At 42.3% G+C, this 13,633-nt stretch overlaps 1 protein-coding gene across 1 annotated transcript in view; it reads right to left on the bottom strand.

Annotated features, from left to right (window-relative positions):
- Nucleotides 1-13,633, bottom strand: part of DAPK1 (death-associated protein kinase 1) — a 177,290-nt gene that overhangs the window by 32,780 nt on the left and 130,877 nt on the right. Inside the window, exon 18 of the mRNA XM_008588607.1 lies at nucleotides 8,715-8,792. Within this exon, the coding sequence (XP_008586829.1) occupies nucleotides 8,715-8,792 (78 nt within the window). The remainder of the gene's footprint in view (nucleotides 1-8,714; nucleotides 8,793-13,633) is intronic.

The raw sequence follows: 13,633 nt of genomic DNA, 5'->3' as shown, positions 1-13,633 counted from the left end.
CAGTTGCCACCAAGGCCACTGGACCAATAGGTCGATAACTTCGTATAATGTATGCTATATACAGACCGGCCGCTCACTGGCTGAGCGAGGTGCGGGCGCAACACCTAGGGTTGCGATCCGTTGCCAGTCACGAAAAAAGACAAAAAGGAAAAAAAAAAAAAAACTAAACAGTAAAAAACCCCAAATATTCCAGTTAAAAAATTAGCAAAGAGCCCACCAGAGCGACAGTCAGCTGCTCAGGACCCCAGAGAGTGGGCCCTGCCCCCGAGAGTCTGACCCAGTTGCCACCAAGGCCACTGGACCAATAGGTAGCCAAGTGAGACCCTGGCAAGTGGCCCCATCTCTGAGTGTCCAAACCACTGCCACTGAGGCCCCACCAGAGTGACAGGCAGCCACGCTGTCAGCAACACTCCCTGCCACTGCTGAAGACAACAGCAAGTGGGCCACGACAGCCACAGCTACAGCAACTGCTGCCATAAGGATGCCTCACAGCCTCACTAGCAGCCACCACTACCTCATAAGTGACTTGCTGACCACTCATCAGCACAGACAGGAGGAGAGTCACCAGCGGAGCCCAGGGAAAGAGGAAAGAATAAAGAAAACACACCCAGAGTCACCCATTCAAATCGAGGAGCACTAGTATTCCCTGGTGCACCCATCAGGGTCAGGGGGAGCTAGCCAGGGTGTCAAGAGTCCCACGCAAGAACACCCACCATAACCTAAGAGTACCAAGACCCCAAGGCACTATGCCCCCAAATTCAAGACCTTGTGCACGTCCTCATGAACCAACAGTGTCACCAAACTCAGCAAGGAAATCCTAAGTGCCCCAGAGACTAGGCCACAGAGGCACTCCCACACAACTCCAACAATGAATTCAGCCAAAGAGACTACACTACTGCTTCTACCTGGAACCAATACTAAAACACCCCATTCAACCATCATTATAAAACACATCCACAAGCGGAGCTCCCTCTCTGCAAACCCCACTCCAGAGTACATGAAAAAGCAACTGCTCTACCAGATGGCTAAACACCAATGTAGATATACCAGAAACATGAAAAACAAGAAAATATGACATCACTAAAGGAATGTAATAGCTCCCAGATCCTATAGAACAGAACAGGAAGTCTTTGAAATGACTGAAAAGGAATTTCTAGCAACAATCCTAAGGAAACACAATGAGATACAAGAAGACAGAGATGACACAATGAAATGAGAAAAAGTATCCAGGACCCAAAGGAAGAAATCTACAAAAAAATTAATGCCCTAAAAAAGAATATAGCAGAGCTTGTGGAGCAGAAGGATTCATCCAATAAGGAAAACAACAGAGGGCTTTAACAGCAGGCTAGAACAGGCAGAGAGAATCTCTGATCTCAAAGAAAGCCTTTTCAAAATAACCCGGGCAGACAAAAAAAATAATTTTAGAAAAATGAAGAAAATCTAAGAGAGACAGCAGACAACCATAAGCGCACAAACATCCAAAATCATGGGTGTTCCAGAAAGGAGGGAAAAATGAAAAGGCATTGAAAACATATTCAATGAAATAATAAAGAAAAACTTCCCAAGTATAGGGAGAGATAAGGACCTTCAGATCCAGGAGTCTCAAAGATCCCCAAACAAATTCACCCCCAAAACATCATCTTCAAGACACGTTATACTCAAATTGGCAAAACTCAAAGACAAAGAGAGAATCTTAAAAGCCGCAAGAGAAAAGTGTCATCTCACCTATAAGGGTGCCTCTATCAGACTAACAACAGAGTTTTCATCAGAAACGTTAAATTCCAAAAAAGAATGGGATGATATATTCAAAATGTGAAAATACAAAAATTGCCAGCCAAGAATACTACACCCAGCAAGGCCATCCTTCAGAAATGAAGGACAAACAGTATATTTCCCAGACGACAAAAACTGCCAGAGTTCACCACCACACAACCAGTCCTACAAGAAACCCTCAAGAGAGCACTGCACCTGGTACCTGAAAAACCACCATCACTACCATGAATACACAAGAACAAAATCCACCAGTAAAACAAAAATGCAAATGATACAGAGAAAAGAACTTTATCTAACTAACTCAAGAAAACAACAAACACAGAAGACAAACAATTAAATGGAAAGAAAGGAAAAAAAGATATTTAAAACATCCAAACAAAAATCAATAAAATGCCAGAACTAAATCCACACCTTTCAATAATAACTCTTTATGTAAAAGGATTAAATTCCCAACTCAAAAGACATGGAATGAAAAATTGGATTAAAAAGATGGACCCATCAAATGCTGTCTTCAAGAAGCTCACCTCACCTCTAAAGACACACATAGACTAAGAGTGAAAGGATGGAAGAAGATATTCCATGCAAATAGAAATGAAACCAGCAAGAGTAGCTATTCTTATGTTGGATAAAACAGACTTTCAACCAAAAACCATAAAAAGAGACAAAGAAGGCCACTATATAATGATAAAGATATCTATCCAGCAAGAAGACATAACAATCATACATATATATGCACCCAACATTGGAGCAGCCAGATATATAAAGCAAATACTATTAGAGCTAAAGAAAGAGATAGACCCAAATAGTGTAATAGTAGGGGACCTGAACACCCCTCTCTCAGCATTGGACAGATCATCTAGGCAAAAAATCAATAGAGAAACACAAGATCTAACCAATACTTTAGACTAATTGGACTTGGCAGATATCTACAGAACATTTCATCCAACAACCACAGAATATTCATTCTTCTCATCAGTACATGTAACATTCTCCAGGATAGACTTCATGTTAGGTAACAAAAATTGAATTATTTCACGTATTTTTTCAGACCACAATGGATTAAAACTAGAAATCAATAACAAACAAAACTCTGGAAGCTATACAAATGTATGAAAATTAAACAACATTCTACTTAATGACATATGGGCCCAAGAATAAAACAGATATAAAAAAATTATTGAAACTAATGAAAATAAGGACACATCATACCAAAATCTGTGAGATACTGCAAAAGCAGTACTGAGAGGGAATGCAATAAATGGTTACGTCAGAAAAATGGAAAGATGGCAAATAAACAACCTAATGCTTCACCTCAAAGAACTAGAAAAACAAGAACAATACAACCCCAAAGTTAGTAGATGGAAAGAAATACTTAAGATGAGAGCAGAACTAAATGAAATGGAAACCCAAAAAACAATACAAAGATCAATTAAACAAAAAGTTGGCTTTTCGAGAAGGTAAACAAAATAGACAAGTCATTAGCTAAGCTAACTAAAAAAAAAAAAAGAGAAGACACAAATAACAAAAATTAGAAATGAAAAGGAGACATTACAATCGATACCAATGAAATACAAAGAATCATTAGAGGCATAAACATCTACAAAGCAAAAAATTTGAAAACCTGGAGGAAGCGGACAAATTTCTGGACACATACAAACTGCCAATACTGAACCAAGAAGACACAGAAATCCTTAACAGATAAATAATATTCAAAAAGACTGAAGCTATAACCAGCAGTCTCCCAGCAAAGAAAAGCCCAGGACCAGATGACTTCACTGCAGAGTTCTACCAAACCCTTCAAGAAGGATTAATACCAATTCTCTTCAAACTATCCCATAACATTGAAACAGAGGCCATTCACACAGGACTGGATGGCTTCACTGCCAAATTCTACCAAACCTTTAAAGAAAAGTTAATACCAATTCTCTTCAAACTACTCCATAAAATTAAAACAGAGACCATTCTCCAGACCCATTCTATGAGGCAAATATCACCCTAATACCAAAACCAAAGAAACATACTACAAAAAAAGAAAACTACAGGCCAATATCTTTGATGAATATAAATGCAAAAATCCTCAATAAAATATTAGCAAATAGAATACAGCAAACATCCAAAAAATTATACACCACAGTCAAGTGAAATTCATCCAACACCACATTAACAAAATCAAAGAAAAACCATATGATTATCTCAATAGACACTGAAAAAGTATTAGACAAAATTCAACATTGCTTCATGATAAAGACTCTCAACAAATTAGGTATAGAAGGTAAGTATCTCAACACAATTAAAGCCATATATGACAAACCCACTGCCAATATCATCCTGATAATATCATCCTTAAGAATGGGAACAAGAAAAAGATGCCCACTCTTGCCACTCCTATTTAACATAGGAGGTACGAGCAAGAGTAACTGGGCAAGAGAAAGAAATAAAGGGCATCCACACCGGAAAACACAAAGTCAAATTGTCCCTGTTTGCAGGTGACATGATCCTATGTATCGAGTAGCCTGAAAACTCTACAAAAAACTCTTAGAGTTGATAAATGATTTCAGCAAAGTTGCAGGACACAAAATCAACATGCAAAAATCACTAGCATTTTTATACTCCAACAATGAACTAGCAGAAAAAGAAATCAAGAAAGCTAGCCCATTTATAATAGTCACCAAAAAAATAGAATACCTAGGAATAAAGTTAACCAAGGATGTGAAAGATCTCTACAGCAAGAACTACAAATCACTGTTGAGAGAAATTAAAGAGAACACAAGAAAATGGAAAGACAGATATTCCATGAACATACACGAGGGAAAAGGCTGCCTCTTCGATAAATGGTGCTGGGAAAATTGGACATCCATATGTAGAGAATGAATCTAGACCCGCACCTCTTGCCATATACCAAAATCAACTCAAAATGGATTAAAGACTTAAATATATGTCCTGAAACTATAAAACTCCTAAAAGAAAATATAGGGGAAACACTTCAGGAAGTATGGCTGGGCACAGACTTTATGAATATGACCCCAAAAGCACAGGCAACAAAAGGAATAATAAACAAATGGGACTATATCAAACTAAAAAGCTTCTGCACAGCAAAAGAAACAATTAATAGAGCAAAAAGACAACCAACAGAGTGGGAGAAAATATTTGGAAAATATGCATCTGACAGAGGATTAATAACCAGCATATACGAGGAACTCAAATAACTTAACATTAAAAAAACAAGTAGCCCGATAAAAAAATGGGCAAAGGAGCTGAATAAGTATTTCTCAAAGGAACATATAAGAATGCCCAACACACACATGAAAAAATGCTCAACATCACTCAGCATTCAGGAAATGCAAATCAAAACCACACTGAGATATCACCTCACTCCAGTTAGGCTCGCTATTATCAAGAAAACTGAGTGTAACAAATACTGGAAAGGATGTGGAGAAAGGGGAACCTTCCTACACTGTGGGTGGAACTGTAAGATGGTGCAGCCATTATGCAAAATGGTACGGCGGTTCCTCAAACAACTACAGATAGAACTGCCATATGACCCAGCTATCCCACTGCTGGGAATACACCCATAGGAATGGAAATCATCATGTCCAAGGAACACCTGTACTCCCATGTTTATTGCAGCTCTATTTACAGTAGCCAGAAGTTGGAACCAGCCAAAATGTCCATTATCAGATGAGTAGATAAGGAAAACGTGGTATATTTACACAATGGAATACTACTCTGCTATAAAAAAGAATGAAATATTACCATTCGCAGAAATATGGATGGACTCAGAGAAAATTACATTAAGTGACGTAAACAAGGCACAGAAAGAGAAATACCGCATGTTCTCACATGTTGGAGCTAATAAAAATAAACAAACCACAAAAAAAAAAAAACAACAATCAAAAAAAATGAGGAAAGAATTTGAACAGATATTTCTTAATACAAGACACAGAAATGGCTGAGAGGTATACGAAAAAATGCTCAACATCACTAATCATGAGAGAAATGCAAATCAAAACCACAATGAGATACCATCTCACTCCATTTACAATGAGTATTATCAAAAAGAGAAAAAATAATAAATGCTGGCTAGGATATGGAGAAAAGGGAACTCTAATAAACTATTGGTAGGAATGTAAATTAGTACAGCCACTACCAAAAACAGTATGAAGATTCCTCCAAAAACTAAAAATAGAAATACCATATGATTGAGCAATCCCACTACTGGATATTTATCCAAAGGAAAGGAAACTAGCATTCCAAAAAGATATCTGTGCCTCCATGTTTATTGCAGCACTATTCACAGTAGCCAGGACACGGAATCAGTCTAGGTATCCATTGACAGATGAATGGATAAAGAAAATGTGTGTATGTATATATATATATATATATATATATATATACACAATGGAATACTACTTAGCCATAAAAAGGAAAGAAACCCTGTCTTGCAGCAACATGGATGAGCCTGTAAAACACGTCAGGCGCAGAAAGATAAATACTGCAGGTTCTCATTCAAATGTAGGAGGTTAAAAAAAAAAAAGTTGAGCAAACAGAAGTAGAGAATAGAATTATAGTTACAAGAAGCTGGGAAAGGGGGGGAGGAAAGGGGGGGAGGAAAGGGGAGGGAGTGCAGAAAGGGAGAGGCCGGTTGACAGATACAAAATTACAGCTAGATAGAAAAAATAAGTCGCAGGGGTCTACAAGGGCATCATGAATCCATAATTAACAATAACTTACTGTATGTTCTCAAATGACTGGAAGAGAGGAGCTCAACTACATTCATCACAAATGATAAATTTTTGCGATGATGAATATGCTAATTACCCTGACTTAATCATTACACATTGTATATATGTATTGAAATGTAACTTTGTGTCTCATAAATATGTACGATCAATAGGTGTCCATCAAAAAATAAATACATACATATTTAAAATTATAAAATAAAATAAAATCTTTCTTTGTGGAATTTTGGATACCTGAGAACACCTTACCAACATATTTGTATACCTATTAAAGGTGTTAAGCCTGCTAAAGAAGGTCCTCGCCATTTCTTAATAAAGTGTCTCTTTCTATCACTGGACTGTAAATGAGACCTAATAATTAACAGTAAAAAATTTGTTCTCAGTGAGCCTGTGGAAAGACCAAATCTCCTTTTTCTTTTCACTATCAATAAATGCTTTCATGGGTGGTCAGTTTAAAAGAGCCCTTATATCTGGACACTCTGTCTATAAACCTAAGATTCTACACCCAAATGCAGAGCTCACTACTATACAATCCAGCAAAAGCTGAGGTTGCAAACTGGGGGCCTGGGTTGTGCTTTGTTTGGCTAATACACTGCTTCAAAGAAAGTGAATTTAAACATAAGGAAACTCCATGTAAAAGGTCATACTGATTGCTAACCATGACTATTAGGCTCTCCCATGCCCCTGCCTTGTTTTGCTTATAAACAAAAAGACTCCTCTTGTTTGTCTAGTCCAAATTCTCACTCATAATGAGACAGTGCTTTAGTGGTAAAGAGTGGGAAAAAAATTAACCCCGCAATCAACTTACATATTTCCCCTATGAGCAAGTGAGTAATGCTAGGGAAGTTTTTCCAGACTTATCTCTTTTGGAAATTTCCAAAACAAAGGAGAGATTAGATCCCTCCAGCTGCCTGGGAGATCTCAGTGTCCTCTCCCCAGTGCTCTTGTGGCCATTTCACAGAATCCCAATCGCAGGGTATGGAAATTAACTATCCTGACATCATCCCCACCAAGTCAACTCTAAGTGGTTTTAAATATTCATATGTACTAGAAACAGCTGGGTCTTTCCAAATCTACATTCCGTACAAGGAAAGAAATTTCCAAACTATGTCCTCCCTTCCCTGACCAAAATCATGGGACAACTATGAAAATTCAAAGTCCAGTGGCCGTGAAAGTTAAGACATCATTCTCTCTCCCCCAGTCACCTTCCATTTTATATGACAGGAACTTTGTGACCTATACGAAGCATATTTTGGGCAACACCTTTCCAAGAAGTGCTTAAACCAACTGAATTATCTTCTTATTTCTAGAAAGTTTGTTTTTGAAAATTATTACCTGATGATTACAGGAAATTTGAAAAAATATAGCAATATTTAAAGAAGAAAATGTTAATTACCCACAATAGCAAAATCAAAAAACACCACTGTCAACATTTTCATTGTATTTTTTAAAAAAGTAGGCATTATAATGTGCACATAATTTACCTTTTGCTTTTTTGAACACTGTGACACCCTAAGCATTAAACTCCTTTTGCAAAAACCCCTTCAAAAATATTTTAAAGGCAAAAAACCATTCTATTCTATTCTACAGCTACGTGACAATTCATTAGACATTATTGCTGGTCATCTGATGTTTCCAATTATTATTACTGTGATATAAGTAACTCTGCAATGAACATCTTTGTGCATAAACGATAAGTTGCCAGATCATAGGGTATGAGTATTTTGAAACCTCTTGATACACACTGCTATGATGTGAGCTGGAATGAATCCACCTGCACTTATTAGTTTTGTTATGTTTCCTTAAACCTCAGAGCAACAATATCTGATGAACAGGAGTGTAAGTGACATCTCGGTGCTCAAAGCATTAAGAAGAAAAGGGGCAGAGTCAGCATTCTTGTTTCCCCTCTTCTTAATGGGGGTGGTTATTACAAAAAGGGTGGGAGGAGAGAAACCAGGCACAGCTACTGTAAAGAGGCTGAATGATTTCCAAGTCCAAACACAGAAGAAAACTGACAGGGAGCTTATGCGTTCACGTCAGCTGATATGCAAACCACAGGACAGGGACTGATGCCTCTTCCTAAAACCTCTATGTCCAAAGCCTCCTTTTGTTCATTCTCACACTTTACAAGGGAAAACACTGAGAATTTTTAAACACAAAAACAGGCAAGAGAATTTCAGACCAATAAACAGAACTGCTCACCTTTCGGAGTCTTGCAAGAAGGCCTGCTACATGCTCGTGTTGTTCCGATTTAGCAAGGTCTTCTGCCGTCTTTCCATCCTGTTGGAGAAAAACAGTTTGGTTTCTTTTCTCTGCAAAAAAGCTGCATGTTCCACACATGATTCCATCAGTCGGAGGTAGAAAGCAGGATCACAGGCATCGGAAGCAAATCAGGTAGACAAAGAGCACGGTCTGCATTGTTTTCCTATCTGTGGAATCCTTATTTCACTTGACTGTCCAGGAAAGGAAGGCAGAAGTGGGGACAAAGCATGCACTAGTGCCTCGCAGCCCAACAGGGAGATGTCTCAGGGCCACAGGCGTTAACCGCAACTCGGCAGCTGACTCAGCGGGCTGATCACTCCAGGTCCCGAGCCCCTCTCTCCAGTGAGGCAGACAATAAAGATTGTCACTGGATGCCAAATTCTTGTTAGTGCAGCTCCTGTCTTGCAATCCTCACACGGACAGACCTAGCCCTCCCGTGATGCCAGTTCCCGGTAACGACAGTGCGTTCCAAAGGAAAGGCTTAGTTTGACAATTTTGATTTAGTTTTGGTGAACATAAAACTAGGAAATAAGGGTCCGTAGCACTTTGCTTACTTTTAATCACAGATTCTCATGGGGTGCGGTTTCACACGGAATGAACTCATTTCTGTTTCTACCCCACGCATGTGCCGACACCGGCTGGCATGTGTGGAGCGCCTCCTACTGACACGCGCCACATCTGTCCTCAGGGCTTTGCCTGCATTAACCCTCCAGTCACTCCGAGGAGGCAAGAGCTGTCACTCTTCCCATGCCACCGAGGAGGACATGAACATCGGGGGCTGTGCTGTTGCCGTTTTAGAGATTACTAAAAATGCAAAAGCAGAAAAGATGAGAAAAAATTTCTAAATAATGTGACCTTTTTAAAAAAAAAAGAAAAATAAGAGGGATTTGACTTCTTAATGTTTATCAATAATAAACATTATTATTATTATAATTATTATTATTAATGAACATTATTATTAAAGTTCCGGCCTGCAGATACTTACGGATGCCTGAAATGTGTTGAACAGCAAACCTCCTAATTCCTCAAGTCACCCTGTGAGCCATGCCTGGGGTCTCACTGGACCAGCGTTTTTCAGCCTCCACACTACTGACATTATTGATTGGAAAATTCTCTGTTGCGGGGGCTGTCTTGTGCCCTGTAGAGTGTGTAGTAGCATCTGGGGCTTCTATCCACTAGGTGCCAGTAGCTTTCCCACCCCCCGGCTGTGACAACCAAATATGCCTCCAGATTTTCCCAAGTGTCCTCTGGGGACAAAACCACCAGCTGAGAAGCACTGCCTTAGGCTGACGCTGGAAGCTCAGGTGGGTGCTCGGAGCAGGCACGCTCTACGGTCAGGACAGCGCATCTCTCTCCACTCCCGCAAAGTCCTGAAGTGTCTCCAGAGGGGCAGGTGAGGGCTTCTAGTTTGCTTTGGGGTGAATGAGGTGCCTTATCAGACACCACATCCCCAAATCACCCAGTACCTTTACTGACATGAGAGAAGGACTTAGCTCAATGGTTCGCAAATTTCACTGCACATTGGAATCACCTGGGGATCTTGAAACAATTCTGCTCCTGGCTCCCACCCCAGACCCTGCTTTCATCAGGATGGGGTGAGACCTAGGCTCTCCAGCATTTCTATTGTGCAGCGAAGCATGGAAATCACCACCCTAGTTAGAAGAAATCTGACCCTGATTTCAGTTTTCTTGCCTTTTGACATGTCTGGACATATATACATAACGTGTCATGTATACCTCACTGCATATGACACAGGTGGAAAACTGTCACTGGCAAAGGTGACTCTCCACTATTCAACCTCTTAAAAGACTAGAACCACCATCAACAATAATTCTTCACATCCCTGCAACACTTTACAGTTTGCAAAACACAGATGATGTGCTTTACAATGTGACATGGTAGAGTTTCAGTAGGTCTGGGGATTGACAGGGAAACCAAAGTTGAGTGTCTCTCAATGAAGATTTTTCACAGTGTGAAGAAAAATACCTTTTTTAAATCTACAGAATTGTAAGGGTCCGTCCAATAAGCATGCACTCAACAGATATTACATGTCCTATGTACTGTGGTTTAAAGCATTTATTTATTCCTTCTGGTCTTCCTCCACCCAGCAGATATTTACTGAGCACCTATTCTGTAGTGGCCTGTCGATACAGCAGTGAATAAAATCAACCAAAATCCCGATTCTCGGGGGATTTACAAACTAGTGGAGAGGGCAGACAAGAAACGAATATGTAAATAAAATACAATACATCAGAAGTTCCTTTCCTGGACAGGGTGAGCAGCCTCGCAGAGATCAGACACTGAGGAGGAGGAAGGGCAGACCTGGAGGGAGAGGACGCGGTGTGCATGGAGGCTGGGGGCCTCCTGAAGGTGCTATCAAAGGCTGGTGGCTCAGGGGACAAGCCAGGACCAGAGACCTGGACGTGGGCCTCAGCATCAGGTGCAGCTGCAGGCCTGGGGGCTGGGAGGACGGCAGTGAGAGGACAGACGGCCCAGGAGGAACCGTGGGCAGAAGAGGTGGGGTGGGTTGCAGAGGGCAAACAGAGGCAGAGGAGATGCAGGAGCAAAGAGGACTTTGTCCCCCAAGGCAGGAGAGAGTGCCAGGGAGCGTCAAGTACGCCAAATCCTAGAGACGTCATTAGTGAAACAGGCTGAAAACGAGCTGCTGCTGGTACTTGGGTGAGAAAGATGATAAAGCACCAGACAGCGATGACTGCAAAAGTCAGGGGGGTGTCACATCGGGGGGACCAGGACCCTGGGATTTCTGGGGCAGCTGCCAAAGTTGTACTTATTCACGTGCGTGGGACGACGAAGGTGTTTGTCTTACTGTAATTCACTAAGCTTTGCACTTGCTCATCTGCCTTCTTTTTTTAGTCTGTTTAATTTTATAATTAAAGTGTGGAAGGACAGAGCTAACGGAGATGACGGGACGCTGAGCAGACTGTCTCAAGTTCGCCTGCTGAGAAGGGAATGGGAGAGGGAAGGTGACCGCCGGATGGCGCCGGTGGGTCAAGGTGACAGCGCTGTGGCACCCGCCTGTCCCGCGAGGTGGCAGCCCTCAGCGCGGGCGGCTGCTCATGCCCAAAACTGTGGGCTGTGGGAGCAGAATGCATGTTGGATGCCAGCAGCTGGCACAGACCAATGACTGAAAGATCTCAACAATCTAAACATATTGATTAGAGGCTGAAATGATAAAGTTTTGCACACCTTGTGCTAAATTAAATATATTACTGAATCTCACTTCCTTTATTAATGTTTTCTTCTTAACGTGGCTGCTAGGAAACTTAAAATGACGAAGTGGCATGGGTTATATTTTTATCAGCAATGTCCTCAGCACCGAGCCTCCTGTCTGAATGGTCCCAGCACTCCCCTGCTGTCACCTTCGATGCCGCCCCGGCAGGGAAGGCCGGGCACCCTCCGGCCCTGATCCTGCCCCCACCCTCACAGGCTCTCCACACCCAGCTCCAGCCACCGTGCCCCCAACTCCTGGAGGGCACCGCGGTGCTTCACAGGTGTCTGCCCCCTTCCTGACCACGCAGCCTTCAGTCCCAGCAACAGACCCCTGCAGGGAGCTCCCCACCCCCATCAACTCTCTCGGGATCCCGCTCTTTCCTGTCACCATGCTAGTCCCACTCAGTGGCTGTACACTGACTCTGTGGTCACGTCCCTCTCCCATGTTCTAGAAGTTCCCTGAGGGGTGCAGAGCATGTGCCTGGTGTCTGCAGAGTGAGTAGGCGAGGGACTGAATGTGAGTGAGGCCGAGGAAGGCTCGTGAGGTGACTGCGCACCGGCAGGAGGAGCAGCGAGGCCAGAGCAGCAGCTGGTTTAAGGCCTCGGAAGGGCGGGAGGGCAAGAGCTGCCCCGAGGGGTGGCCCATAAGGGTGACAGGAAGGGAACAGCTGTGGTGGCGAGAGGCGGAGGGACCCCGAGGACGCAGGAGGCCAAACATTTCAGTGGCCCCAACCCACACTGCCTGTTTGGCAGGAGTCAGCTGCGGGCATCTTCAAAGCCATCCTTGTTAGTTTTCTTATGAGGCAGTATCCGGGACAAAAAAACATTTTTTCCTTGCAAAAAAGTACATAAATGCTCTACTACAGAGTAACTGGAGTCTGTGCAAAGACACAGCTGGGCAGGGCTTGGCAATGCACACCAGGCCTAGCGAGTCCCTGCAGGGCAGTGCCTGCCTATCGTGTGTGGGTTTGCAGTGGCTGTGGAGGTGCCCTGAGAAGAGGACCCTCCCGTGGACAGCATTGGTCATAACTGGGCCTGCAGAGAAAGCACAGTGCTGGGCCCAGCACCGCACAGAACAGACCCATCACACTGCAGGAGGGCATGACACTGCCATAACGTGAGTGCAGTCTGGGAGGAAGACGCTAGACCAGAGGTCAGCAAACGTCTCCTGTACAGGGCCAGGCAGAGATGTTTTGGGCTCTGCAGGCAATACAGTCTCTGATGCAACTGCTCAACTCTGACACTCTAGAATGAAAACAGCCAGAGACAGTACATAAATGAATGGGCATGGCAATGTTCCAATAAAACTTTATTTACAAAAACAGGCAGTGAGCTGGATTTGGCCGGTGGGCCACAGTTTGCTAACTCCCTTGATGGTCCCAAGAAATAAGGCCTCAGGGCCCTGAGGTTGGCCACCATATCAAACACCACTTGATCACCTTAGAGAACTGCCTTAAGTCAGCAAAGCTCTAATATGTGAGTTTCAGGACTCTCCCACACAAAAGATCGGGCAGCCAGACCACGGCTGGGCCGGCAACAACTCAAATGATTGTGTTTCACTGCAGCAATGAACCTGAAACCTTATCTCACTAGCTGACATATTTTCCCTCTTTGGTATTTCATGAAAT

Source organism: Galeopterus variegatus, unplaced genomic scaffold (genome assembly GCF_000696425.1).
Source record: "Galeopterus variegatus unplaced genomic scaffold, G_variegatus-3.0.2 Scaffold130, whole genome shotgun sequence".
Classification (NCBI taxonomy): domain Eukaryota; kingdom Metazoa; phylum Chordata; class Mammalia; order Dermoptera; family Cynocephalidae; genus Galeopterus; species Galeopterus variegatus.
The sequence above is the reverse complement of the archived record's forward strand: the minus strand, read 5'-3'. Positions and strand labels throughout refer to the sequence as shown.